A 27817-nucleotide genomic window follows, 5' to 3' on the forward strand; every position below is an offset into this window, starting at 1 on the left:
AACTGAATTTAACTCCATCATTGTCTTTATCAGTAAGTTTACCGAGAAGGATGTTGAAAATAAATCCATTGAACTGAATCAACTCTCCACTTTTCAGATTAATTGAATTTTTAGCTGAATCATTGGCCACTTCTGTCAGTCTACTGAATGTGGTGCTAAGAACAAATTAAACTGTCTGGTGGTCTAGCTGCCGCTGTATAACACTAAGCTCAGTTGTATTGTGTTATCATCACCATGATCATAATCTGAATCAGGACACATTCAGGCTTGAATAACTGACCAATTTCCCCTTCTCTTACTTCATTTTTTTTTACTTAAGATTCTTCACTCCATCTAAGAAAAAGCTCAGCTCAAGTAAAAATTCATGTCAGCAGATTGGCCTTTCCCTTTTGCTCGTTTGTGAGCCAAGGTGGCATTCCCTCCATACACTCTCTTTATGAGACTTTGGCTCAGTACTTGGCGTAGACGTCTGTTTGTAGCGTCATGGGCTGAGACACCCAGCAGCACACTAATATCTAGACGCACACACCCATGCAGTGTCACACATGCCCGGCCCCCCCCAGTCCCCACAAACAACTCGTCATTTCATACGCTTTCATTCTGTCATTTTCCACAGTCAAATATAGAGTGTGAGCTCCGGTGTCTGCCCAGGCTGTCCACCTTACCAGGGCCCACTGAGCCAATCCAAGGTGCCCTGTTAGCAGCTCTATCTGCCTGAATGGCTCCCTCTTCTGGGCACACCTGATAAGAGCCTCTATCAGCCTGGCACACTCCCTGAGGGGCCCCAAGCAGCTGTGCAGTCCATGATTAGTGGACGGCTCTTGACAAAACAGTCACCTGCAGCAGTAGCTCAAGTCCCACCATGTAAACATGTCACAAGGGCATTTTATTATGTTTTTTCTGGGGAATTTCTATGGAGGGAGGGTACTCAGTTTGGTCTGGATTATAGCACAACAGTCAAAGTTTTGATTTTATCCCGGCTCAGGTTCATAGAGAGCGCTGTTCACTCAGTCTGCCAAAAGGCATTTCTTCCATCTGCAGTGGGAATTCTTACTCAGCATCCGGGCCAAAACCACATTTTTTCTGACAGTGGACAAGGAGTCAAGATTTTCAAATCTCTGTTTTGAGACACAGCAGCTCAGCTCAGCTCAGACCAATCTGATGAACGTTGTTTTTTTTTAAACTAAGCTGACCAGGGTACACAGATGAGCCTCTGTCGTACTTGACACGTGGACCACACTTTTTAACTCTTACGGAGAACTTTAATGGCAGAGAGCTGCTGGAAAGACAAGGGCAGAGGTCATGCCACTTCTTTTGACCATCAGATCCCCTTGAGATGCACGTTGATTACACCATTTTGACTGAACAAAAGTAGTACAAGCATTTACAGAAATTAGGGCGGCACGGTGGCGCAGTGGTAACGCTGCTGCCTCGCAGTTAGGAGACCCGGGTTCGCTTCCCGGGTCCTCCCTGCATGGAGTTTGCATGTTCTCCCCGTGTCTGCATGGGTTTCCTCCCACAGTCCAAAGACATGCAGGTTAGGTGGATTGGCGATTCCAAATTGACCCTTGTGTGTGTTTGTGTGTGTCCTGTGGTGGGTTGGCACCCTGCCCGGGATTGGTTCCTGCCCTGTGTTGGCTGGGACTGGCTCCAGCAGACCCCCGTGACCCTGTGTTCGGATTCAGCGGGTTGGAAAATGGATGGATGGATGGATAGACAAGAACTGGTATGTCCTTCTTTCTTTTTTGTGCACCACCAGAAGGTGAGTGGTCAGCCCACAAACATTTCTGAAAGTAAGATGGTAGATGTTTCATTAGTCTGGGATGGAACCCCTAAAGCTATGCCAATGTTAGATCATCACTGCATCCTTGGGCACAGTTAGGAACCTAAATCAGAAGCGGAGGCAAGTTGCTGATGAGTCCCTGTCTCCCCTGGGAGAAACCTGAGAGCATAACAGTGATAGCTACCATGTTTACCAAGAGCCAGGACCGGCAAAACAGAAAAATCTCAGGAGAACAGCATTATGGGGAGAAAACTGATCTGCGATGGCCAGGGAAGACCCAAACCTCATGTCCAGCTCATCTTTGTCAGACAGATTTAATCTTGTTATTTCACGCACTGGCTTAACAGTGCTCCATTACATTTGAACCTGAGGTAACCATTGATTGATTTAAGAATGCGGCTAACGCGTTAAGACTCTGAAGCTGCCCATCTGACCCACACTGAGACACCGAGTTAGTGATGAGAAGTAGAGAAACGTGGATAGAGTCGCAAATACAAACTACCTTGAGGTGATAATCACTCTAGGAAAGGTTCTATATGTAAAAGCTGTGAAGGTGAGGGAAAGTGAAGCAAACAAATAATGATTGATAAAATCATGATACATTTTAGAATTTGTAGCTCTTGGCATCATCTTCATTCTCCTTCACTGATTGTCTTTAAAAGAGCAGATCATAATTTAAGCTGCCTTTGCTTTCAGCCTTTGAGTGCCATCTACTGGCTAAGACAGATGAGGCTCAAACCAGCTTTGCAAGCGGCCCCCTCTAGTGGTCAACAGCTGGAAGTATAAAAGAAAAGCACAGCAGGTTTTTTGAAAGTGAAAGAGGACACGCCAGGGACTGGTCTGCAGGACAAAACTGATACGTCTGATGTGTCCTTGGGGTTAATGTCAGAGTCGACAGGCATGCTGGTAGGTTAATTGTTAGCAGTAAACTGACCTGGCAAGCTTCTTGAGGTATTTAAGTTTACATCTGGAAAAGGCATTGGGGGGGCTAATGTTTCATGTGATGTATAGCTGACTAAAATGAAGAGCCGGTATACAAGAGAAGCAGGTATAACCTTACTTCATGATTAATAAAAAGAAACAATATGGAAAAGAGGGTTAGGGTTAGCACATGCACACTTCCTGCACCCTGACACAATCAGACGACTGTTCTGTTGATTTATTCATTTTGTCTGCCACATAAGGAATTTCCAGCTCATATTTAGCCTTCTTGGGATGGAGCTATGGCTAGAACTACTGCTTCCCAGACTGAGAGTCCCGAGTTACTATCTGTGGGGAGTTTTTATGTTACCTCGCATCTTTGTAAGTTTTGCTCAGGGTAGTCCAATTTGCCACTCCCATCATGCAGTTGTGGTTAATTGGTGAATCAAAATTGGCTGAGTGTGATGATTGGCTCTTGGTTGATGCCTAGTGCCACTGGGATGGACATTGGTGTCCTTCACAGTCCTGATGACCAAAGATGAGCAGCAAGTAGGGATCAGGCAATTTATGGGTTGAAGGTGTACCCAGGGCACTGTTGGAAATTAGTACTGCAACCTTATATTCAAAATATGTCAAAGAAAATTAAATTTCTTGAAGAGTAAGTATACCCAGTTTCAACTAAATCTGTGTCATGGGAACTGAATTGCATGCGAACAGACAGTCAGTCAGACAGACATGAGGGTGACAGGAGGTGTTTTTAGCAACTCAAATGACAGCATGTAAAAAGAGACTGATACTGTTAAAGTACGCTGTATCTTCACTAGCACTAACAACATAGGCAGGCAATGTGGCTTAAATACGTTAGAGGAATTGAAAAAGTAACTGTTTATTAAACATAAAAAGTATCAGCTCCTTATCGTGAACTTGTTTGCAATTTTATTTTTAGACCGTAGGTCTGAGTGCTTTACTAGTAAACAAACATGAAAACATTAATTAAAATAATATAGAAACAAAAACACATGTAAAATTATTCTTCTTCTTTCGGCTGCTCCCGTTAGGGGTCGCCACAGCGGATCATGTTTTTCCATCTCTTCCTGTCCTCTACATTTTGTTCTGTTACACCCACCACCTGCATGTTCTCTCTCACCACATCCATAAACCTTCTCTTAGGCCTTCCTCTTTTCCTCATTCCCGGCAGCTCTATCCTTAGCATCCTTTTCCCAATATACCCAGCATCTCTCCTCTGCACATGTCCAAACCAACGCAATCTAGCCTCTCTGACTTTGTCTTCCTACCGTCCAACCTGAGCTGACCCTATAATGTACTCGTTTCTAATCCTGTCCTTCCTTCTCACACCCAGTGCAAATCTTAACATCTTTAACTCTGCTACCTCCAGCTGTCTCCTGCTTTCTGGTCAGTGCCACCATCTCCAACCCATATAACAGCTGGTCTCACTACCGTCCTGTACACCTTCCCTTTCACTCTTGCTGATACCAGTCTGTCACAAATCACTCCTGACACTCTTCTCCACCCATTCCACCCTGCCTGCACTCTCTTCTTCACCTCTCTTCCACAATCCCCGTTACTCTGTACTGTTGATCCCAAGTATTTAAATTCATCCACCTTCGCCAACTCTTAGCCAACCTGACCATTCCACTGACCTCCCTCTCATTTACACACATGTATTCTGTCTTGTTCCTACTGACCTTCATTCCTCTCCTCTCTAGAGCATATCTCCACCTCTCCAAGGTCTCCTCAACCTGCTCACTACTATCGCTACAGATCACAATGTCATGAGCACACATCATAGTCCATGGGGACTTCTGTCTAATCTCGTCTGTCAACCTGTTCATCACCATTGCAAATAAGAAAGGGCTCAGAGCCAATCTCTTATCTAATCCCACCTCCAAATTGAATGCATCCATCACTCCTATCACACACTCCTATCCTGTACAACTCTTACATACTTCTTTGCCACTTCCAACTTCCTCATACAATACCACAATTCCTCTCGAGGCACCCTGTCATGTTCTTTCTCCAGGTCCACAAACACATGTAAAATAATAATTCAAAAGCAAAAAAATAACCAAGAAAGAGAAGAACAAACATCAGGAAGCAAATCCTGACCGAAACACAACACCTTTTTTATGTTATACACTAAATTGCTTCAGAAAGTCCTCAAGCAGAGGCTCTGAGTTTACTGTTCACCATATGGATGAAGGCAGCTGCTCTGTGGTGGTGTCTGCTTTAATGGACAAGCCAATGACTTTTGCCCAATCAGACTAGTTCCTCTTTACTTCCAAAGAAAAAAAAAATAATCCCTCAAGCAAACCTTTGTTTTATTTTTTCCAAATACTGAAGTATGATTTTTTTTCTATTACCAGGAAGTTACAAAATGAAAGGCTTTGTGTAGGTTGTGGAAAAGGTTAACAATGGGCTTGTCATACATGTATAGACCAGCACTAAAATTAACAATGCAAAAGAGAGACGTAGATTTAAGCATGAAAGAATTTAAGTTGCAAAATTGCTTTTGTGTTAGTACAAACGCAGTGCTGGGCATGTGATGAAGGGACGAATACAGATTAAAATTGACATAAGGTGGGAATTACAGAGAAAGGGTTCAGCTGAAGCCTGTAGAAGCCCTCTTGGTGAAGAAGAACTTTCCACTGAAACCCCAGAACCTTCTCCATTGTAAACATATTGTATAAATGACTTCATTTGAGTACAACTGCCTGAGAAAGTATGATCTTGTAGGCTTCTGAAATCCAGTGGCCAAGCTGCTTTATTCAGTGGTTTATTGTCTTAGCAGCAGTTCAGCTACAGAACGATTGCCCTGAAGTGGAGGTGACGGAGTTCAGCACTGAGGATGTATGGAAATTCTAACCTCAGGGCACCAAGCTAATTAAAGATGTAGACCAAGGAAGAAAGTCAGCTGTCATGGAACACAAAAATAAAATCATAAAGAACAAGTTTTAAAGGTTCTGGGAATTATGCCGAGGATGAGATAGCAGTCAAACTGGATGAGCAGGAATTGGGATCTGCTGTGAGGGAGGAAGCCAACAGTAAACACTGTGCCAGTCACCCGAGGAACCGAAGAATGGGATGCCCTGGAGATGTACGTGTAATAAGAAGTAAACGCTTGACAACAGAGACCACAACACAACGACAGGTCAAGGAGAGACCAATAATAGGCTGCCAGAGTAAAGCAGTGGTTCCTAGAAAACAAGAAGCCTACATTTTGTAAAAGAAGCCCCGGAAGTATTTTAAGTATTTATTCTGAGAGCAGTAAATTAGTGGGTGGACAAGATGAAGCCCACAGAACTCTCCAAGTTCAACAGAGAGTAGCAGAGGGGCTTTAAAACTGTCAAGACCATTTTTGTACTTGAACCAAGCAAAACAGAGAGAAAATTTCTAAAGAAACTTGTGCCACCAGAGCAGGCTGTAAACTGCTCCCATAACAGCAGTACTAAATAACAGCCAGCATGGGTTAATGAGAGGAATCTTTTAGATTTTTCTGAACTGCAATAACTGACAAAAGCAAAGCATACAACATAATTTACTTAGACTTTCAAGAAGCTTTTGACTCAGTCTAACACTGAAGAGTACAGATAAGAGGAGAAGGCTCCATGTGGGGTGGAGTCCCTCCAGACTCTGTCTTTGGATGGTAACTTTTTCTTCTTCTTCTTTTGGCTGCTCCCTTTTCAGTTCACCACAGCAGATCATCTTTTTCCAAATCCTCCTCTCCTCTACATCTTGCTCTTTCACACCCATCACCTGCATGTCCTCTCTTACCACATCCATAAACCTTCTCTTAGGCCTTCCTCTTTTCCTCTTACCTGGCAGCTCTATCCTTAGAACCATTCTCTCAATACACCCAACATCTCTCCTCTGCACATGTCCAAACCAACGCAATCTTGCCTCTCTGACTTTGTCTTCCTATCGTTCAACCTGAGCTGACCCTCTAATGTACTTGTTTCTAATTCTGTCCATCCTCATCACACCCAATGCAAATCTTAACATTGTTAACTCCTCCACCTCCAGCTCTGTCTCCTGCTTTCTGGTCAGTGCCACCATCTCCAGTCTGTATAACAAAGCTGGTCTCACTACCATCCTGTAGACCTTCCCATTCACTCTTGCTAGTACTCGTCTGTCACAAATCATGCCTGACCCTCTTCTCCACCCAGTCCACCCTGCCTGCACTCTGTTCTTCACCTCTCTTCCACAATCCCTGTTATTCTGTACTGTTGATCCCAAGTATTTAAACTCACCCACCTTCACCAACTCTACGATTTACATAACCCTAATTTACAGATGAAAAAATAGGAGTAATGGTAGATCTCCCTAATCTGCACTTAGCAGGGTCAGAAAATGTGTTTAAAGGATTAAGTGTGTACTCTTCCCCATGAATAGTCCCGAACATCAGACTAAACTAGACCACTTTAAGTTGCTTGTGTTACAACAGCTCAGATACCTGGGAGATTTAGTTGTAGATTTAGTTGCAACAAAACTTGAAGATCTAATCACAGACATGGAAAGCATGAAACCAAATGTGAATAGATGATCATCTCTTCATCTCACCTCAGCTTGGAGAATTGCTACTATTATTCTTCCAAAGTTCAATGTATTCCTTATCAATAAGACAAAAATAACAAATAAATAAGAGTTGTGGCTCCAGCCAGGGGACCTAATTTAATTGCTAGCAATTAAAACATATTGTGTAAAGAGTAGTATACCAATGGAGCATCACTTGCTTAAAATATGGTAGCAATGTTGGAAACACTTTAAGACAGAAGCTCTTCTTAGCTCTTCTCAGCTGTTCCAGTTGAAGACATTCAGATATCCCTGCCTTTTTTTTAAATTTAAACTGTTGTGGTTGTACAGCGGAATGACAATCTCAAAACTGAAAGAATTTTGGGACACCAATAAACTGAAAACAAAAAACACGATTTTGTGCTGCTTCCTGGTCTGGGGCTTCTCATCAGCATAGGGTTTGTCTTTATAACAGTATAGTGCTCCGTCTCACAGCTTGCCTTGACCTTGAAAGATGACTCTTTTTGGGGTACCCGTCCTTTATGGTGGTCAGACCGGAAGGGGCGGGGCTATGTGCCCTTACTGGGCGGCTTCTCAGCGCTGTGAGGGAAGAAGACAAAGAGGACAGAGTTAGGGGTAGCCCCCCTCTCTTCTCGGCATTACATACCTTCACCAAGCCTGTGGAGGAGCCCTTTGATGCGCATGCATGACACTGTATTTAATTTATGGAAGTCGCTAGGACTTTTAGGGACCTCTGTATTGATAACAGATAGTCATCCTCTGAACAACTATGTGTTAAATATAAACTTCCTGCAGTATGAACTAAATATAAAAATTCCCCAGTAAACCATCACATCTGTTGATATTTTTGTTGAATAAATGATTAAGAGGGCAAAAGTTCCTTGTGATTTTATTAATCTGTAGGCACTGTTTGCATGAAGATCTACCATTTGACTGTTCAGATATGTTGAAAAAGTCAACAGTTTCCACAGGGTGTATTTTGTCATTTGACAGTTTATTATCTAGCAATAATGAAAGTGTCAGTAGTAGTTCCAGAGTCATATAAATTTATTTCAAAATCCAAACCTCCAGATGACCTTGGTCAATAATGGGAATGGGACCTATCAGTGAGAATCTCAGGTAAGGAATGGATTTCAGTGGTCCACAAATAACAACACACCAATATCCAGCAGAATTAAGTAAAATCTTATCGGTCGTCACAATGCCATTAAGCAAAGGCCTCACATGTTTTGGAAAATTCCCAGAAAAAAATGGTGTTGAAATTACTCCTAATCCTTGTAGTAACTAATCCTAATCCTTCCTGCAATTTGTAGTTTTACAAGATAGGATTAGATCATGCAACAAAAAAGTGAATTGTGACATCCCCCACCACTTTGTTCAGACATCTTCTTATCTTGCTCAGTTGGCAGAATCCTAACCCACCCTCCATATGAAAGGGATATATCTTCTAATTGGAGAAACAAAAATGGCAATGAGGGACAGCCTGGAGCTTCTTTAGATTTTGACAGAAATTCATGAATTATGTTCTAACGTGAATTTGCCAGGCTTCTGCGCAAACTGATTTTTTTTAATCTTTATTATTCGTGAAGAATTACCTCAACATTTGGCTTTCTCTTTACACAGCTCTATAAATTGAGGAGTGGAGGGTGTGGAGAGTCGAGTGTGTAATTGAACTTTCAACACTGTTTGAATGTTCTGTTTTATTTATTGTTATTTGATCTTTAAGATCAATAGAACTAAAAATAAATACAAAAATGTGCTGCATATTTGCTGATTGCAATAATCATCTGCTGGTCACATTACACACTTGTGCATTGTGTTATGTGTTTATGAATTTCCTTCCTTCCTGCTTAGGTTTTGGTTAGGGTAAAGGCCTAACTATTAAAGGTAGCACATTTAACAAAAATATATTTCTGGAAAAAAGAATGCTGTTTTTGTTACTTGTTTGACTACATTCAATTAAAAAAAAAAGTCAGCAAGGATCATAAGTGGAATGAAGAACTACAACCATATGCCTACAGTTCTTAAATCACTACAGCTCATTTTAGAGTTGATTCTCACATACTGTATAAGGTTATAAGCAGTTTACCCCCCATCCACACTTCACAGTATTTATTTTAGAGCTTATAGAGTCATTATTGTCACATTTACTGAGTTCAATGACGTTATAACTTGCATGTGCTAATCAACATTCAACTCATTACCAATCTAGTGTCGTCACTCCACTCTTTGAGATGCTGGCCTCCTTAAAATTCCTGGATAAAGAGAACAAGTGCCTTTAGCTCTGTGGTATGCAAACTCTGGCATGGGAGCTCTACCGACCAGAATTTGAGAAGCCCTGTCAGACTCAACATTTAAATCATAGATAAGATGCAATATTTTAACATTGCATGCCCATATTAGTAATGCGGCTAATGTTTCAGATTGCTCTCAGATCGCTTTGTAATTGATTACAGTAATTGTTTTTGATTGGCCATTACAAAGTCTTTCCTGTTTTTGTTCTCTTTTCTATGTCTGTGGTAGTAACCGGTCTAGCGTGAACTAAATGCATTGTGACATATGACGCACCTATTTTCAGACTTCTTCTGTCTGAAAAAACATGTTGATGTTTGCAAAGGAAGTCAGAGTGTGGCTAACAGTTAGATTTTGAGCTTAAACACTGCCTCTGTATGCACATTGCCACACATGTGAGTACAGGATGTATCTCACGGGTATGTCCATACTTGTAAATACCAGGAAGACTTTAGGTATGACATGATATAACCTCATGTTTGTTTCCTTTAGAATGGATGAAAACTCCCAATGGGGCTAACAACATCTCTGTTGCTTCATCTTCACCACGTAGTAACTCCGTCCTTCCGTTTTTGCCTCATAAATACCTCAATCAGACAGGAAGTCACCAATCACTCTGGAACCCGTTCTCAACAAGGACACAACCCTTCCCAGAGAGGTGAAATCTTATTGCAACAATCGCAGGAGCTTCAACTCCTTATCAAACTGAATTATCACTTCTAACTTGCCTAATCTCATCCGTAATATTAAACGCCCCAAAACGTATTCTTTTGTCTCTGTATACATGTCTATTTTTGCACACATTGCACACTTATTTCATGTCAGTTACATGCACATAGGGAGTGTCTTCAGGGCTCTAGTAAGGTAGGATCTCCGAGATCCGAAACTAAGGTGACCCCTCTCGAGCCATAAACCAGAAGACCACTCATAAGAAGAACTCTGACGTCACTTCTGTCTCTGTCACCTGTTTTGCCCTGCCTTGATGGCCCAAAATCCTTTGTATTTTGTTACATTTGTGCCATGTATTGCATTTATGTTTCATTTCATTTTTTTCTAAATATATTAAAACTATTGTCTTATCCCAGAAAGGCTTTGGGAGACATGTCTTTCCTGAAAACATACCTTCTCTTAACTTCATGGATGCTTTTTAATACGTATAATGTCTAATTCTCTTTAACTGAGAACTTTAAGAAAATTTGGACTATACAGCCCACCCTTAACTGTTTATTGTGCTACTGTAATTAATTCTATTGGTATGTCTTCCTCACCGTTTAACCTAACTGATGCATTTTGTCCACAGCAGCAAGTAGAATTGAAAGCTAGAGTGGTAGGTTGTTAACTCAAATCAAAGTTAAAAGGTTCAAAATAATTATCTATAATATTATATGCCAAAGTGAAAGTAAATTAAGTCGTGTTACTCTACACCATACAACCTGGCAGTACTGCAAGTTTTATCTTCCAGGTGAATCTGTTCTTGCATTGCTGCTTGGCATCTTGACCTCTTCTACACTACACTTGTACTTTAGTCATGATAACAGTGGAAGACCCTGATCATCTTATTGACTGACTTTATAAAGCTAATCTAAGGTGTGGTGTGGTCCTGCCCCTGAGGGGCTCATAAATCTAAGTCCTGTCCCCAAGCTGGCTACTGCCTTTCATTTAGGGGCTCATAAAATTAGCTGGCAGCCTCCAAGGTTAGCTTAGTATTTTGGAGTTCATAAAAACTAACTTACACTTCTGACATCAGAAATGGTACCGTTGTAGTGAAAGCAGTAATTTTAGTTATTTCCTATTAGTAACCAAGTAAAACTCTACACATTATTCCTAAAACAACATAACTCTGGACAGTGATACAGAGTTTTAACACTTTCTAATTAAAATAGTTACTAAATTAAATTTTGCTTATTAAAATAGAACATTAGAATATTAGACTGATTTAGACAAGAACAGGCCGTTCAGCCCAACAAAGCTCACTAGTCCTATCCATTTAAATCCCCCAAAATAACATCAATTCGAGTTTTGAAGGTCCCTAAAGTCTCACACTACTTTGCACCTTTTTTCATATGTCTGTGGTTATCTGTGTAAAGAAAAACCTCCTCATGTTTGTGCAAAGTTTCCCCTTTATAAGTTTCCAACTATGTCCCTGTGTTCTTGTAGACAACTGGAATAACTCTCTTCATAATTTTAAACACTTCAGTCATGTCATCTCTTGATCTTCTTTTGCTTAAACTGAAAAGGCTCAGCTCTTAACTCATAACTCAGCCCTTGTAGCCCTGGAAGCAGCCTAGTCACTCTTCTCTGGACTTTTTCAAGTACTTCTATGTCTTTTTTGTAGCATATATTAAAAATAGCAGCAAACCCAGCACCGACCCTTGTGGGACACCACTCCTAACATCAGACAAAGCTGATAAGGTTCCTTGAACCATAACCCTCTGCTTCCTTTTTCTGAACCAATTTTGCACCAATCTACACACCACACACCCTGAACTCCCACTTCTTTAAGTTTGATACCCAACCTCTCATGTGGCACCTTATCAAATGGTTTCTGATAGTCATGATAAATAATATCATATGCTCCACTTTGATCATATCCTTCTGTTGCTCCCTCATAAAACTCCAGCACGTTACTAACACACAACCTCCCTCACCTGAACCCCGTGCTTTCTCAATCTTTTTCCTATAAATTCCATTCTTCTATTAAATTTCCTGTGAAGCACTTTAAGCTTACTGGCTTATAGTTACTTGGATCTGCCTGGTCATCCTTTTTAATATAACAGAATAACATTTGCCATTATGCAGTCCTACAGAATCTCACCAATGCGCAGTGACTTCCTAAAAATGTGTGTCAAGGGTTTATCTATGTACTCACTAACCTCCTTAAGAACTCGAGGATACATATTATCTGGTCCTGGTGATTGTTTGATTTCAGCCTGTTTAAACTTAGCAGTACTTTTCTGTCTACAATTTCCAAATCACTTAGTACCTCCTTAGTAGTCCACTTCCTCACACGTGACGACCTCAAAAAATGCAAGTTTAGAGCATTTACTCTTTCACTGTCTGTATTTTTAATTCCTCTTTACTACTCCCGATGCACATCACCTCCTCCTTGAATGTCCTTGTATTACTAAAATACTGAAAGAATCATTTTTGGTCATCTGACTGATATCCTTCTTAATGGTTGCCCTCATGTTCTAATATGCCCTTCAATTCACATTGGAGTTATCGATCTTATGCATCTTATTCGACTGTTTTTTCCTTTGCAGCTTCATTTTTATTTCCTTATTTACCACTGTACAGTATTTTTTAAACTTTCCTACTGATTCCAGTTTCTGTGATGTACCTATCCTGCATTATAAAACATTTTGAAACCTGTTCTGCTGCTCCTCAGCTGCCTTTGCAGTTAAAAGCTTATCCCAGTCTTAGACTTTGCCACATCTACTTAAAATGTGCCCCACCAAAGTTGAACTTAATAGTTTTGGTCTTTGCATCCTTGCTCTTCTAAAACACTGAGAATTGTACTATATTATGGTCATTTAATTTTAGCAGTTCAATCACCTCTACACCCTCAAGTCTATTCTGATTATTACAAAATACTAAATATAGACAGGCTTTCACCCGTGTTGATCCTTTAACATACAGTCACTAATTATGTCTAAAAACTTTGACAATTGTGCTCTGTTATTTGCAAGAGTATCCCAGTTAATATTCGGGTAAAGTTCCCTATGACTATAATATCCCCCTGTAAACTTGCTTTTTTAATATTACTAAAAAGATGTGCATTGAAATTATTGTCTGCATTGGGTAGTTTATAACACATCTCCTAAAATAAGGCCTCTTTCCTTAATGCATCCCAGATAAATCCAGACGTTCTCACTAAGATAGGGCTCCTCATCCTTCTGAAAAAGACATACATTTAAACTCTGTTTTGCGTAAACTGCGACCCTCCTCCTCCTTTTCTGTTCTGTCTATCCTTCCTAAAAATGTGTATCTCTCTATGTTTTACTCATCCCCATCTTTGTTATTTAGCCAGGTTTCTGTTATTGCTATAATATCATAATTATGCTCCTCTACATACAGCTGCAGCTACCTTGTTTTATTTTTGATATGTCCAGCATTAAGGCAAGCTATTTTTAATGTGTTACTTATTTTACTTTTGCACTTAAAGTTAACATTAGAATTTACATTTGCATGTATAATTATTAGGGCGGCACGGTGCCACAGTGGGTAGCGCTGCTGCCTCACAGTAAGGAGACCTGGGTTCACTTCCTGGGTCCTCCCTGCGTGGAGATTGCATGTTCTCCCCGTGTCTGCGTGGGTTTCCTCCGGGTGCTCCGGTTTCCTCCCACAGTCCAAAGACATGCAGGTTAGGTGCATTGGCGATTTTAAATTGTTCCTAGTGTGTGCTTGATGTGTGTGTGTGTGTGTGTGTGCCCTGCGTGGGGTTTGTTTCCTGCCTTGTGCCCTGTGTTGGCTGGGATTGGCTCCAGCAGACCCCCATGACCCTGTATTTAGGATATAGCGGGTTGGATAATGGATGGATGTATAATTATTTTACACTATTTTTCATCTCCTAAAGTACAGTTCTATACCTGGACTGTCCTAAACTTAACTAATACACCTCCCCAACATATTGTTGCCCCACTGGCTCAGATGTAACCAGAATATAATAAACTGTGTTAGCACAGAAAAGGAGTAAACTTCTTTGTAAAAGTCCATACTCAAAGCTAAATTACTTTTAAGAGTTACAAGTTGTAAAATAAGCAGAACAAACACGGTACAAAGGTTTGGGGTAGCTACTCTCTATACTTGGCAATCAAGCTAAATTTGAGCAATCAATATACTGTAAGAGGTCTTTACAGACAGGAGTCCATAACAGAAGTGAAGTACACAGTGAAAACATGGCCGTTATATAGTCAGGTGAGGTGGGTTCAGGGGGTCCAGAAGTAAAACAGACATCTGGACGGAGTTGACAGGACTGGATGCGGAAGTGACTTCTCTAAGAGGTGGGCACTTCTGTCGATCTGCAGAGGAAAAAAGGAGAAAGACTGAGAGTACAGTGCCAACCCCTGGTCCAGCAGACAAACATAATTATTTGAGCCCTTAAACTGTCTCCCGTGTGCACGTGTGTGACAAAGTAAAGTCTGTCTCCTTCCTTAAACACTATTGTATAGAGCATTAGGCTCATAAGTCTAAATGCCCTTTATAAGAACTGTTAAAGGGGTGGGGTTGGGCAAAGGGCTTTTGTGTTTATTGTCAGAGGTGTACCCCTATTCCAGTTTATTCATCATTATATAAATAGCTTTTGTTAGTCTTCTATGTGACTTGTCTTAGCTCCTCTCAAGAGTTGTCTTCAGCAAAACTCCAATATTTCACACTTAAATTTGAGCTCTTATTTTCGGGGCCACCTCCTCGATCAATGTGTTGAAAAAAACGACTTAACAGATAAAGGGATTAATGCTTACTTCCACTTTAGAAAACATTGTCTAAAAATAAATCAAGGTCCTGACTTGCTTATCTGATCTGTCTTTTTACCTGTACGCCTTGAGGGTGGGTTTCCAGACACCAAGGATTAGGTAACCTTTCAGTCTCTCTCTAGCACAGACATGTCAGACTCTGGTGGGTCTCAATGGCTGTGGCTTTTCCTTTCAGCTATGGTATTATTTAAAGCTCTTCATGAAACCAGCTATTTCATGTTATGGCTTGTGACAAATGTGAAAGAAAATTTAACAGCTTGCAAGCTACTAAGGGTTAAAAGCTTTTTTATTATACAGTAATGACAGATTATTCATACAGGCGTCTGTCATAAGACAAGTTGCAGTAAGCTGACCTAAGATAACGTCCTTCTTTAGTAACGCGTCTGTTAGACACAGGAAAGATGACCTTTCCTTCTTTGGGGTCCCTGTTGATACCTACACACAAAAGAAACGGTTGGCCAATTTGTGTAATATAAGATGAAATGCTTAGATGCTGTTTCATAAGTAAGGGGGTGGGGGGGAGTAAAATGAATATTAAAAGCCGATTGAAACAGGGGAACTTGGCTCTTCTGCCTTGTAACGTAGAAGCCAAGTACTCATCTGTGACTGAATAAAAACTGATTGACTGAACTATTCCTGTCTTCCTCGGAGATCTCCTTCCACACAACTACATCTCACACATCTTTTCCGAGAGCAGATATTTTGTGGACCTGATCACATTGGTACTTCTTATTCCATATTTCTTATCTATCTTACTTCTTACCAAAAGTGCTATTGAAACAGAATACACACAAGAGTACATGGAGCCAAGCCTTATTGTTCATTTGCTTATTTACTACTGTCCATTGTTAACAGGCAGCTACGGGGGACGTTCAAAAAGTTTCTGCACTTTTATATTGTCGTTGGAAATGGTGAAGGCGGGAGGAGTAGTAATTGGACATTAAAAAGTTGGTACGATGCTGGGAAAATTGCATCACAAACGAAGGTGACTATGTAGAAAAGCGATGCAATTTGTTTTTGAAATTCTTAACAAACAGAGCAAAAAAAAAAAGTGTGGAAACTTTTTGAACGTCCCTCATCCTTTAGAAAAATGAAGCAAAGACTGAATGCATCTCTTAAAGAGAAAAAGATGCAATTAAAGGCTCTGGACTCCAACATCCACCCATGTTCCAAACCATCTAACCCAGCCACAGGATGGATCCTATCTAGAAAGCTAAAACTAAGCCTAAAATGTTAGGACATTTGCCTAATGAAATTAGTGTCCTGGGTCAGAAGCCCACACCTGGGCACTGTCTGTGTCCATGTTGTGCTATTTTCTTACCTGCTCAATCCAAACCAGGGTCGCTTTGGGGCTGGAGCTTATCCCAGGAGAGGAACAAACACTGAATAGGGCAAGCATACACACACACACACACCAATGTCTGTGTAAATGTATCCCAGACCAGCCACACCCATTGCTTTTAAACTGCTTCAGACTCTTCCCTTGAATGCTGCAACAACAAATTTACATTTCTGCGCTGTCACAGCAAGTCTGTTGGAATGAGCGCAATCGTTTCTCCACATTCTATTCTTCTCGTTCAGTTTTCTGAGCCTTGGCTGTGTGTGCTTCTCCATTTATGCCTGCCGCTTTTGTGTGTTGAACGGGCAACTCGAAATGTTCTTGTGAGGCTTATGCAAAGCTACAAGGATAAACTAGATATGCAAAAGACAAAACATTCAAAATATTGAATAATCACAGAACCTATTAGATTATAAAAATAGGCTTTATTTGTATTTACTGGCCTCATCTGATGATGTCAGGATTCATCTTATAAGGAGACACACAGCATGTGTAACAATCCTTTACTGCAGCTGACCCCATCACTAGTGGGATTCCACTCACCTTAATCAGGGGTCTCCTAAATCAAGTCATTTGGCATTGCATCTCTGCTGTAGAAGAAAGTAGACAGTGCCAATCCTCTGCTTTAACCCGCACTCACCCAGCACCATCTACTCTGCCTAGCAATGGCAGATGTGTCATGATATGATAGACAGTTTTTTAATCATTAAAATGGTTAAAAAAAAATATATTGCACCCATACATTAAAATTTGAACCTGCCTTTCTCAACGTGGTTCTAGGAAGCTTGAGCCCATCACAGCTTCAAACAGCTCAAGGCAGGAGCAAACTCTGAACTAAACACCAGCGTGCTAGAGAGCACATCCACACACCCACATTCACTCATACATGGCTTCAAATCCAGTGTGTCGCCATACTGCCTAGAAATAAAAAGTCACAGTTGCCCAAATATGTCACTCTGTCTTTGTTGTTAAGAGGTATAGAAAGAGACAGTGAGGTAGCTTTTAGCATTTCTTTGCACTTTTTCCCACAGCCCCAGGTCCGTTATTCTTGCTCTTGTAAAGTGTTGGAACTTATCAATGAATCACTTTTAATTTGACGTGAATATGTGACAGGAGTACTCAAGACGTCTGAAACTTTGTCTTGAACCAAAGAGGTCTGTAATCCTTTTCTAGGGTACCAGGACAAGCAGGAACAGCCCTAGGACTAGGCTGGTACACAATGCAGTGCTGGCAGAAGACTTGGGAGAAAATGAACAGGAGGTCCCACTGTAGGGATTGTAGCACTGGCAGCGAAAGTTGGCCTGGAATCCGGCTTTGTCAGCTGCACTCAGTGTCCCCATCACCTGCAGGGTGCCCCCTGTCTGTGTCACCTGAAAACTGTTGGGGTTGAGATGCAAGTAAGTGTTGCTGTCCGAGTTGAGGCGCACACAGCGGCCGTTACCATTGCAGAGTGTTTTGCTGCATTGTTCTGCCGCGGTAGAAACGTTGAGTAAATACTGGCCCAGCGCCCCCTGGAGGTTGCTCTGGAACAACTTGCAGACACTCTATGGAAAAAAGATTTTGTTCAATTAGTTCAGCAGTTTTCAATCATGTGTTTGGTAGTGCAAGGGTGGCTGAATGACAAAATGTAAAAGTGAAGTTGTTCTCACCAGTCCAGCAGCATCTGTTGTGCCCCCCCACAGAACAACTCCAGCCACGCCAAGGGCCACACTCTCCCCGATGGTATAGATGAGGTCTGTCTGGAAATGGAAGTAACATGGCACTCAGATCCAAGACAAAGTTTAAAAGGTAAAACCATGATACATATAAAAAGGATCCCTGCAGGCAAACACATGAAGGCACTTCCTAACAAAGACAATATCACCTACCTGATGAGCTCACAACATAAAAATGTCTCCGATGCAAATAATATGTTAATAAAACTTATTAACAAGGCCAAAGAGAAAAAGAAAGACAAGTAAGAAGTGACTGACACCCAGAAAAGGGTGACAGGAGCCCACCATGGATTTACACACTTGAGTTTAATGCTTTACAATCCCTTCTCCTGCCCTCTCCTTTACAATTTATTCACAAAAGAGCTTGAGCACTGCTCTCCATTCTGTTAAAGTACTAGAAATTCTGGAGGAGCATACATGGGTTTGGAGTTTCTCTGCATCCACACAAACATAAGGGTTTACATGTACGCTTACCTGACTTAGAAGCTGCTGCGTTGTCTCATAGACTGGCTGTGAGTAGACAAACACTGGACGTGCCAAGCCACTGACATTAGATGCCACGCTCATGGCCAGTTTCACCCGGTTCCGAACAAACTGTCTGGCGCCCTCTGTAGATGCCAGCAATTGGTTCAGGTAAATGGAAGGATAGAGAGCGGTGCTCTGCTGCCAAAGCCAGCCTAGCTGATTGCTTTCTGCTATGCCATTGCTGGTACAGACGCCAGTGTAGCTCTGCTGGTTACCAATATTGAGGTAGTTATAGCAGTCAGGGAAGAGGTAAAAACCCCAGAGACGATTGGGGCATAGATTTTCAGCGGTTATTAGGGTCTGCTGCATGAATTCTCGAGCTGCCTTCTCGAAGTCTTGCTTCGCTTGCTGTGTCAGCTGACTCTGACTCCAGCTAGGGTTTGCACTTTTGACCAGATTGATTGAATTTGTTTGATAAATGGCTTTTGCCCCAAAATTAAGGTTCCACAGTGGGTTCCAGGACTCCCAGTCAATCACAGCAAGACCAGGGGACTGGGCATCTGGAATGTATTTGTTCAGGCCTACTGGCATCTGGGCGAGGTGATTTGACAGGCTGCCCGCCTGTGGAATCCCCCCATTGACTGATTGATTCTGGCTGTTATAATAGGGGTAGAGTCCCAACCGGCTGTTGTAAAAGATGGCAAGCTGCTGACCAACTTTATTAGGAGGTGCCACCACATCAAACATCTGCAGGTTGAGGTTCACACTGTAGTTGGAACTGCATCCCTGAGATGGCAAATTCCAGGCCAGCAACACAGGTTTGGAAGAGATGATGGGTTTGCTGGTCTGTTTCAGGACTTGGCCAAAGGTTCCCACTAAAAAAGCAGCAACCATAAAGCTACGCCAATGAATCATGTCGGTAAAATGTTTTTGTCTTGGAAGTCCAGTTACCTGTTAGGATGGAAAAAGTCTAAGTTAATAATTCATCACAATTTTATATAATAAACATAATCAATATTTTGATGAGAACAGGCCATTCAGCAACATTTTACTCACCAACTTCTATGTATTTAACTTTTGACAAATATCATGGACGGCACAGTGGTGCAGTGGTAATACTAGTGCCTTGCACTAAGGAAACCAAGTTTCCCATCCCATGTCCTCCATGTTTGGAGTTTGCATGTTCTCTGTATGTCTGCATGGATTCCCCCCGGGAGCTCCAGATTCCTCCCACAGTCCAAAGACATGCATGTTGGGTAGCCCATCCATCCATTATCCAACGTGCTATATCCTAACACAGGGTCACGGGGGTCTGCTGGAGCCAATCCCAGCCAACACAGGGCACAAGGCAGGAACAAATCCCCAGGCAGAGCACCAGCCCACCGCAGGGCACACACACCAAGCACACACTAGGGACAATTTAGGATCGCCAGGGCACCTAACGTGCATGTCTTTGGACTGTGGGAGGAAACGGGAGCACCCGGAGGAAACCCATGCAGACACGGGGAGAACATGCAAACTCCACGCAGGGAGGACCCGGGAAGCAAACCCAAGTCTCCTTACTGCGAGGCAGCAGCACTACCACTGCGCCACCATCCCACCCTGTTGGGTAGCCCAGCAATGTTAAATTAACCCTAGTACACGTGTATGGGCGTGTTTGTTCCCCTGTGATGGACTGGCATCTTGTCCAGGGGATTGTTCCCGCCTTGCCCCCTATACTCAATAGGACAGGCTCCAGTCCCCTGTGACCCAGTTCTGGATTAAGTGGGCTTAGAAGATGGTATGGTGTAGTACTAACATCACATTAAAATTCAAAGGCTCCCAAATATACTGTTATCTACCACGCCGTTTAGCACTTTTAATCAAGGTTGCTGATCCCATCATCGATTGCAGCCTCAAAGTCAAACATAAGCTCGCCTCTGCTATGCTCCGTTATGCCGAGACCCCTAAGGATCTCAAGTGATGCAAGAAGCAGACATCGCCGATGGGTTATTTCAAGCCAGTGCATCCTTCGCAATTTCCAAAGACTTCCACCAGGAGTCAAAGAACAGAATGTTTGAGGTGATGTCGAGACCTCACCCAGCTCTGCGCCTTCTGACAGCACTGACTAAAGGTTTTTATATTATTGGCATGTTAGCACAAACTTCTAGGAAATGATTAGTGACAAAAGATGTTTTGCATGTTAACCCATAAAATACCATACACAATATAAAAATGGTATTTCATTGTTACTGTGTTAGGAAAATTGCATATTACCAGAAATAAAGTTTTGGTATAAAAAATTCTATGCGGAAAGTGTATTTTGAGCAATCTGTAGTGAGAGATGATAGGTTCCCTTGACAACCGTAAACTAACCCCCTATTCTCCTTAGGTTCAATATTTAAAAATTTGCGCCATTTTCAAACAACTTTATCCCCACAAAAACAGAGGATTGACTGAATCCGGATCAACACCTTCTTAGGTGTCAGTCATTTTACAACCCGCTATATCCTAACACAGGCTCACGGGTCTCAGCCGGAGCCAATCCCAGCCAACACTGGGCACAAGACAGGAACAAATCCCAGGCAGGGCGCCAGCCCACCGCAGGACACACACACATACACACCAAGAACACTCTACGGCAGGGGTGGTGAACTCCAGGCCACGAGTGCCGCAGTGGCTGCAGGTTTTCATTCTTACCATCTTCTTAATTAGTGACCAGTTTTTGCTGCTGATTACTTCTTTTAATTAACTTGACTCAGGCCCCATTGTTGTTTCTTTTTCTTTAATTAGCAGCCAAACAATAATGAGAGACAAAACAAGCCACCACATGACCAGCTCCCCTGTGCCCATTACACAATATCTGAAATTAAGGCCTTGGTAAGGCTGATCTCTCAGGTCACCAAAATATTTTGACGGTGCTCTTAGAAAAAACAGAAAAACAACAGTTTTCGAAATGTGTGCTGTGGCAGAATGACAGCAGCAACAAGCCATGGAATTAAATAACGGGTTTACTGTAATTAACAGCAAGAATTGGCTTCTCATTAAGAAAGCGATTGGAGTGAAATTGGTTGGAGTTTGAAGCCCCAGTTTAACTGGTCATCTGTTAGCTCGCTTCACATCTCATTTTTGCTTGGCTGTCATTTAATGAAGAAAGAAATAAATTCAGAGGGCAGAACTCTTCTAACAGGGCTATTAAAGTGATGGGGAAAAAGTTAATTAGCAGTGAAAACTGGTCACTGATTAGAAAAAGGGTTAGAATGAAAACCTGTAGCCACTGCGGCACTCCAGGCCTAGTGTTCGCCACCCCTGTCCTACACGCTTAAAAATAAAGGGGCCAGAGTGGTTCTTCGGAGTGATGCCATAAGGGAGCCATTTTTCAGCCCCAAAAGACCCATCTGCATGAAGGTTCCAGAACAGGGGTGGGCAATGTCGGTCCTGGAGGCCCGCAGTGGCTGCAGGTTTTTGTTCCAACCCAATTACTTAATTAGAAACCAATCCTTGCCAATCTCAGACCTTATTTAATTTTATGTCGTTATTCTGCAATGTCAGGTTCTTATATTGTAGATTCTTTCCTTTCCAAGGATGTCGTCCAAATGATTTGAAGCCTAAAATGTGAAACTTTCAGTCTGTCACATTTTTCTATTAAGTTTTTTATTAAATCAAACAGTGCATGATGAACACACACAGATGTAAATGGAAACAAGCTAGATGGAGAACTGCTGGCTGTTTTGTAATTTACATCTTATTGCTAATAAGGAGCCATTAAAACAATGAATGCAGCTGTTTAAGACTGAAATAAGCAATTAAGGGTGGGGAACCTTAACAAGCGAGACCACTAAAATGAAGCATCAAAGTGTCACTTATCTGCAATAATTGACTTCTCATTAAGAAACTGGGTTGGAACAAAAACCTGCAGCCACTGCGACCCTCAAGGACCGACACTGCCCACCCCTGTTCCAGAATGAACCTTTATTTATTTAGAGTAATAATAAAAATAATAAAAAAAAAGATTTCTGTCGTAAGTCTCCTCACTAATAACACCTGCAAATGGTCCAGCTAACCACTTACATTATTATGATTGACTCAACATTGTGGTGTTATCACACACCCTTTTTTTTTCTAATGGGCCAATAACTTTAGTCAAATTAAAATCATCAAACCGCTGAGAATTATTCAATTTTCTCCAATATTTGACTTGGCAGGGCTCTACATATTATTACGGAGTCTTTACTGTCGCTTGAAATTTTTACTTGCATGTGATAATCAACACACCTCCACTCTCTGGTATTTGCAGCCACAGTCTTTCCTGTTAAGTAAAGGGTATCTGTTAGCGCTCTCGAGGTAATTTCCAAATCGGGTATTGCTTCATTAACATTGCCTGGGGTTACCAGTTGATTTTTAACTTGTTCACACATGAAGACTTCACAAGTTATGCACTTAACATGTTACAAGCCCTTCCTTTCTTGCACAATGTTTTTCAGTGTAAACACTAGCGAAATGTCCTTTGTAAAACAAACAACATTAATGCATCATTTTTGTTTTTCTTCCAATTAAACGATGGAGCTGGAGCCATTGTATCCGTCCTCTGTGTAAGGTAGGATCCTACACTCGATGGGATGTCAGGTTTTCACAGGGCACATTGATACACACAAACGCAAAATCGGCTGATTTGTTGTCGCCCATTAAAGTACAATGAATACATTTAGGAAGATGAACGTAGCAGGACTATCCAGGACTATATGTACAATTATACAGTAACAAGTGCCATTCAGCTTTGCAACCATTTCAAAGTGCATTCTGCATAATACTGTACACCATTTTGCAGAAACAAATGTTTATACAATCTAATCCAATATACTGTACTTTTTTGTACCCATTTACCGATTTCAAAGTCAGTGCCCATCTCACAAGGTGCTGCACACAAACCATGAAATAACCCTGGATGGGATGCGAGGCCAACACAGAGCCCATTCACTCACACTCACACACTCACACACACACACACACACACACACACACACACACACACACACACACACACACACACACTCACATTCACTCCTGCGTGGCTGTTTTCAGAGTCGCCAGCTAACCTAACAGGTCTTTGGGATGTGGGAGGACAAGCCCAGCAAACATTGGGGAGGCTGCAGCACAGACAGTAACCAGTCCAGATCTCTCGGCAGGCTAACCACTGCACCACCCACAATTTAATCACCTTATTTTATTCTGTAGTGATAATTAAGGTCTGAACTTTCATTTCGACTTCGTTTTTCACATGGTATGGATAAGACAGTTATCATAAGAGTATATACAGGAAGGGAAAAATTTATAGAATACCAATGACATAATTATGATCACTTTAAACTATCAGTTTAACAATCTTGCAGGAACAAGTCAGACATGTGAACTAAAAAATTAACAATGTAGGCTAGACAGAGATGGCAAGGATTCTTATTTCTTAAGGGACATTGGTAATGTGCTTACTTTAAATGACAGAATACAGGAGACGGCAATGAAAAACTTAGTTAAAATAAATAATAAAGATATTATCCTTTCAGATAATAAAAAAAATTTAAACAAATGCACATCTTAATATGGAACTAATGTATAGGTTATTCTGCACGTGGTCTGAAACATGAAGTTTAGCATTGTTTTTTCTTTAAAAAAATAAGGAAAAAATATATATATTCTAATGATTTGCACAAAATTCACTGCCCTTTATATAAATAAGGATGTTAATATCAAATACATTTAATGCATAATTACAAAATAATATCGAAAAAAATATGTGCAATTACTAAGACTTGTATGAATTCTTTGTAAACAGTGATAGTTGCATGGGGTGAAGAAATAAATCATTATTTTCTTTTTATTGTTGTTTACATGGTGTTGATCATTATTCTTCTGCATATTTTTGTGTAAAAAACAAATAAGATTAAACACAAAAATTGATACACAGACACAAACCTCAATGCCACTGATCTGCAGTCAGACGTCCTATACCACCTGTGCTGTTGGCAGACCGGCACAGAGATCACAGAGATCCCTCTTTGACTATTAAATGCAAAACATCATTACAGACTTCTCCGATTGTTTCACAATTAAAATCACTTTTAAGTCAGATTGGATTATACTTAACTGCAGGGCCATGAGATGGATCCAATAGTAAAATATTTTTTCTTTAGGTTGCATGTAAATGTGTATTATGTAAAGCTAAATATTTGTTGATAATCAATGAGTGAGTCAGGGACATTTAACTTATATACATGAAAAATTAAGAAGAAACCTGTTACACTGGAAAACATTTTTCTAACTGCCTGCAGTCTGTACATCTCTTTGCAATGAGTATCTAGAACAGGTGGTTTATACTGTACACACACAGCATTGTCTTTATAGTGTTAACTGACTGACTTAAGTTATATAAAACCCGTCTGCTCGTTTTATAAAGGGCTAACCATCATTTTGGGAGGTAAGGCAAACTTACAGCACACACAAACAAATGATTACTTTTAAGCACCATATATGAATCTGTTCCTACATATACCAAGAATTCATTCAAGCACTTCTAAAGTAAGCAAGACTGGCCTGAGCTAAACGTTTTTTTATTTTATTGCTGTTTAATTTCGAATGTAGAGCCGCTTACTTTAGGTGGTGCTTTCATATCATCACGGAGTTGGATGTGGGCTAAGTGTTGAGTTTATCAAGACAGCTGTAACTACATTTTAACTAGTCGGGATCCCAAATACAGATATCGGAGAAGTTGCAAATACTCCCGATCTGTCTGCTCAGGTTCTCCTTCCATGTATTATTAGCGGCTTGTTCGTGTCAATGCGTACTGCGGGATTTGCTTCTATCTTGGACCCGAAGATGCTGGGAAAGGTTCTGCGCCATTCAGCTGTTAATCGGACCGAGAAAGTTTGAGAATTAACGGAAATCACGGACATATACCCTGTTGAGAAAATCGAGCAGTGAGCTTATTTCTCGTAAATCCACCCTTACCTTCCATGTGCCACTTTTTCAGCAGCTCAAGCGACGGTGCTTTGAATTAAACGCCCGACTCCAGGGTGAAAAAGGAAGATGCTTTAACCATACTGAAAGTCGGGGGTTTTGCTAATTGCTAATGCAACTGAAAAGTGACTGGCGTGAAGAATACAATAGTGGGTGCGCTCTTCTGCTCATGAGTCACTGAAAAGTTGCAGGGCGACATTCTTGCATGAAATAATGAGTGAAGAATTTCATCAAAAGCTCTCAAACATTTCTAGGTTTACATATGATTTAAAAATGCGTGTGTGATTGTTGCCAAACGAAGAATTAACCAGCTGATCCACTTTTCACAGACCTTACGCAACAAACGAGAATAAAGCTCACAACTCGTTTTTCTAGCAGATGGAACACACGACTAGAAATACAGAAGAGGACGAAACTCACCTGAGACTTACTTACATGACACTAGTGCCCCTGGATGAATCTTCGCCACACTTAAGACTTAAGAGTACTTCTGGAAGAGATGAACTACAAGCTGCCAGCCTATGACGGGAAAAATATAACCTCGGCCGCGCTCTTGAGGAACATTGTATACAATCCTGCGGACTCTCTGCCACGTGACATACTGAGTGGGTCATCAGAGTGGGTGGGCGGGGCTTTTCCTACCTGGTATGTTTTTCGGAAGGATCGCCAGATCAGGCAAGCAACGCGTCCCAAAATTGGAAGATATTTTTAACCTGGCAGGGTACCAAGTACATGTGAGAACTATATGGCAAGATCTGTGAAAATGCATTTAAGATACCTCAAAATGAATTACAGAGATCTGAAAACACATTAAATGCATTACTTTATAAGACATCTCAAATAGATTTCAAGATATCTTGAAATGATAAGCAGAGACTGTCAAAGAAAAATAATAAAGATGAAATACATAAACATTGTGGTCAGTGATTACGCTCAGTGCATTAAAACTGTAAATCCTCCCAGCAATCCCATCAATCACATCTTCAAAAATGTTATGGACACATCTAGCAGTTCTGCACTGTTTCCTGCCTTGTACCTAATGCTGTCAGAACAGACTCCAGCACCCATGACTCTGAAATGCCTAAAGTGTTTAGAAAATATTAGATTAGATTTTCAGTAACACTGTGACTAAACATTGAAGAGGCGCTTATCATGACTTATTTACCTGCTTACTAACTATTTTAGTTTAGGATGATCAGCTCCTTGTCCAGAAATAAAGTACAAGTAATACAGTTTTTCTCAATTGCTTTGGCACAGTTCTTGAATGACAGTTACTGTCTGCAAAACAACGCGGATAACCTCCACACCATTAGGCCACTTATGCACAACAGATCAGCACTCTTGTTTGTGCCCCACAAATTGCAGATGATCAAATATAATTGTCCTCATTTGGCTCAGTTATCAATTACTACATCATTTTGATCAAAATGGATTCTGTAGTTTCTCAGCAGCGTAAGACCATAGTAATCGTTTTGTAAGCTATCACATGTAAAACTGTTCAGCCAACAGTCCTAATCAGTGTTAGCTTTGCTGCCTGTCTCCGGACCGTAGTTGGGATGATGCAGAGCAGCTTCTCCTTCAGTGTGTCCATTGGTGCAAAGCTCCAGGTCCTCCTCTGGGTTAAAACCCTGTACCTGAGTTCTGTTGTCCTAGCAGGGAGTGACACACGAGGCTTGAATGCTCCAAAAATGATCATCTTACAAAGTGCTTCTTTCAGCTTAACAGGGAACATAACAAGCATCCCAATCAGATAACGACTGACTGACATATACTGAACTGTCCACCCCTCAAATAATAACTCCAGCCACATCCCACATTGAGAATGATCTGGATGTTAGGTTTGCTGTTTTACACTTCCATCCCAACACCAGTCAAGCATACAGTATATTCTAAAATTTGCTGTGAAGTATGGTAGTAATATTGTAGTGTCTGGCAAAGTGATAAAATGCTTACAAGGTAAATCCTGAATTTCAGTAAAGACAAGGAGTATCTCACGTCTAAGATGAACCAATGACACGTGCTGTCAAATCAGCTTGATATGTGCTATCAATGAACTATAATTTATGTGAAACGTTCATGGTGCAAGAGTACTGTACAACTGACATTCAATAGGGGCAACGGCCTGCTGAGATGAGTGGAAGAGGAGGGGGAAATAAGGCTGTGTGGTGATATGGTGGGGCAAGAGAGCAGAAGAGAGGAAGAAGAAGATGAGGGCAAGAACTTTGAGTAGTTCCCTATGAAACAAGGGCCTTACAATGGCGTAGGCTGGGCCCACAGTACTGTGTCC

At 41.2% G+C, this 27817-nt stretch overlaps 1 protein-coding gene across 3 annotated transcripts; it reads right to left on the minus strand.

The window, feature by feature from the left end:
- Positions 1 to 16770: 16770 nt before the first annotated feature.
- On the minus strand, positions 16771 to 26126 carry LOC114668964 (hyaluronidase-2-like). 3 transcript variants are annotated; one of them, XM_028825016.2, is made up of 4 exons: positions 25966 to 26126; positions 18550 to 19491; positions 18010 to 18099; positions 16771 to 17904 (listed from the first exon to the last, which is right to left on the minus strand). In XM_028825016.2, the coding sequence occupies exons 2-4, from the start codon at positions 19453 to 19455 to the stop codon at positions 17530 to 17532; spliced, it is 1371 nt and encodes a 456-aa protein (XP_028680849.1). In that variant the 5' UTR covers positions 19456 to 19491; positions 25966 to 26126; the 3' UTR covers positions 16771 to 17529. The 3 variants fall into 3 exon arrangements, with proteins under 3 accessions (XP_028680849.1, XP_028680847.1, XP_028680848.1); XM_028825014.2 differs by having other exon boundaries at positions 25951 to 26126; XM_028825015.2 differs by lacking the exon at positions 25966 to 26126 and adding an exon at positions 25522 to 25656.
- Positions 26127 to 27817: the final 1691 nt, after the last annotated feature.

This window comes from Erpetoichthys calabaricus, chromosome 18 (genome assembly GCF_900747795.2).
Source record: "Erpetoichthys calabaricus chromosome 18, fErpCal1.3, whole genome shotgun sequence".
In the NCBI taxonomy this organism is placed as follows: Eukaryota; Metazoa; Chordata; class Cladistia; order Polypteriformes; family Polypteridae; genus Erpetoichthys; species Erpetoichthys calabaricus.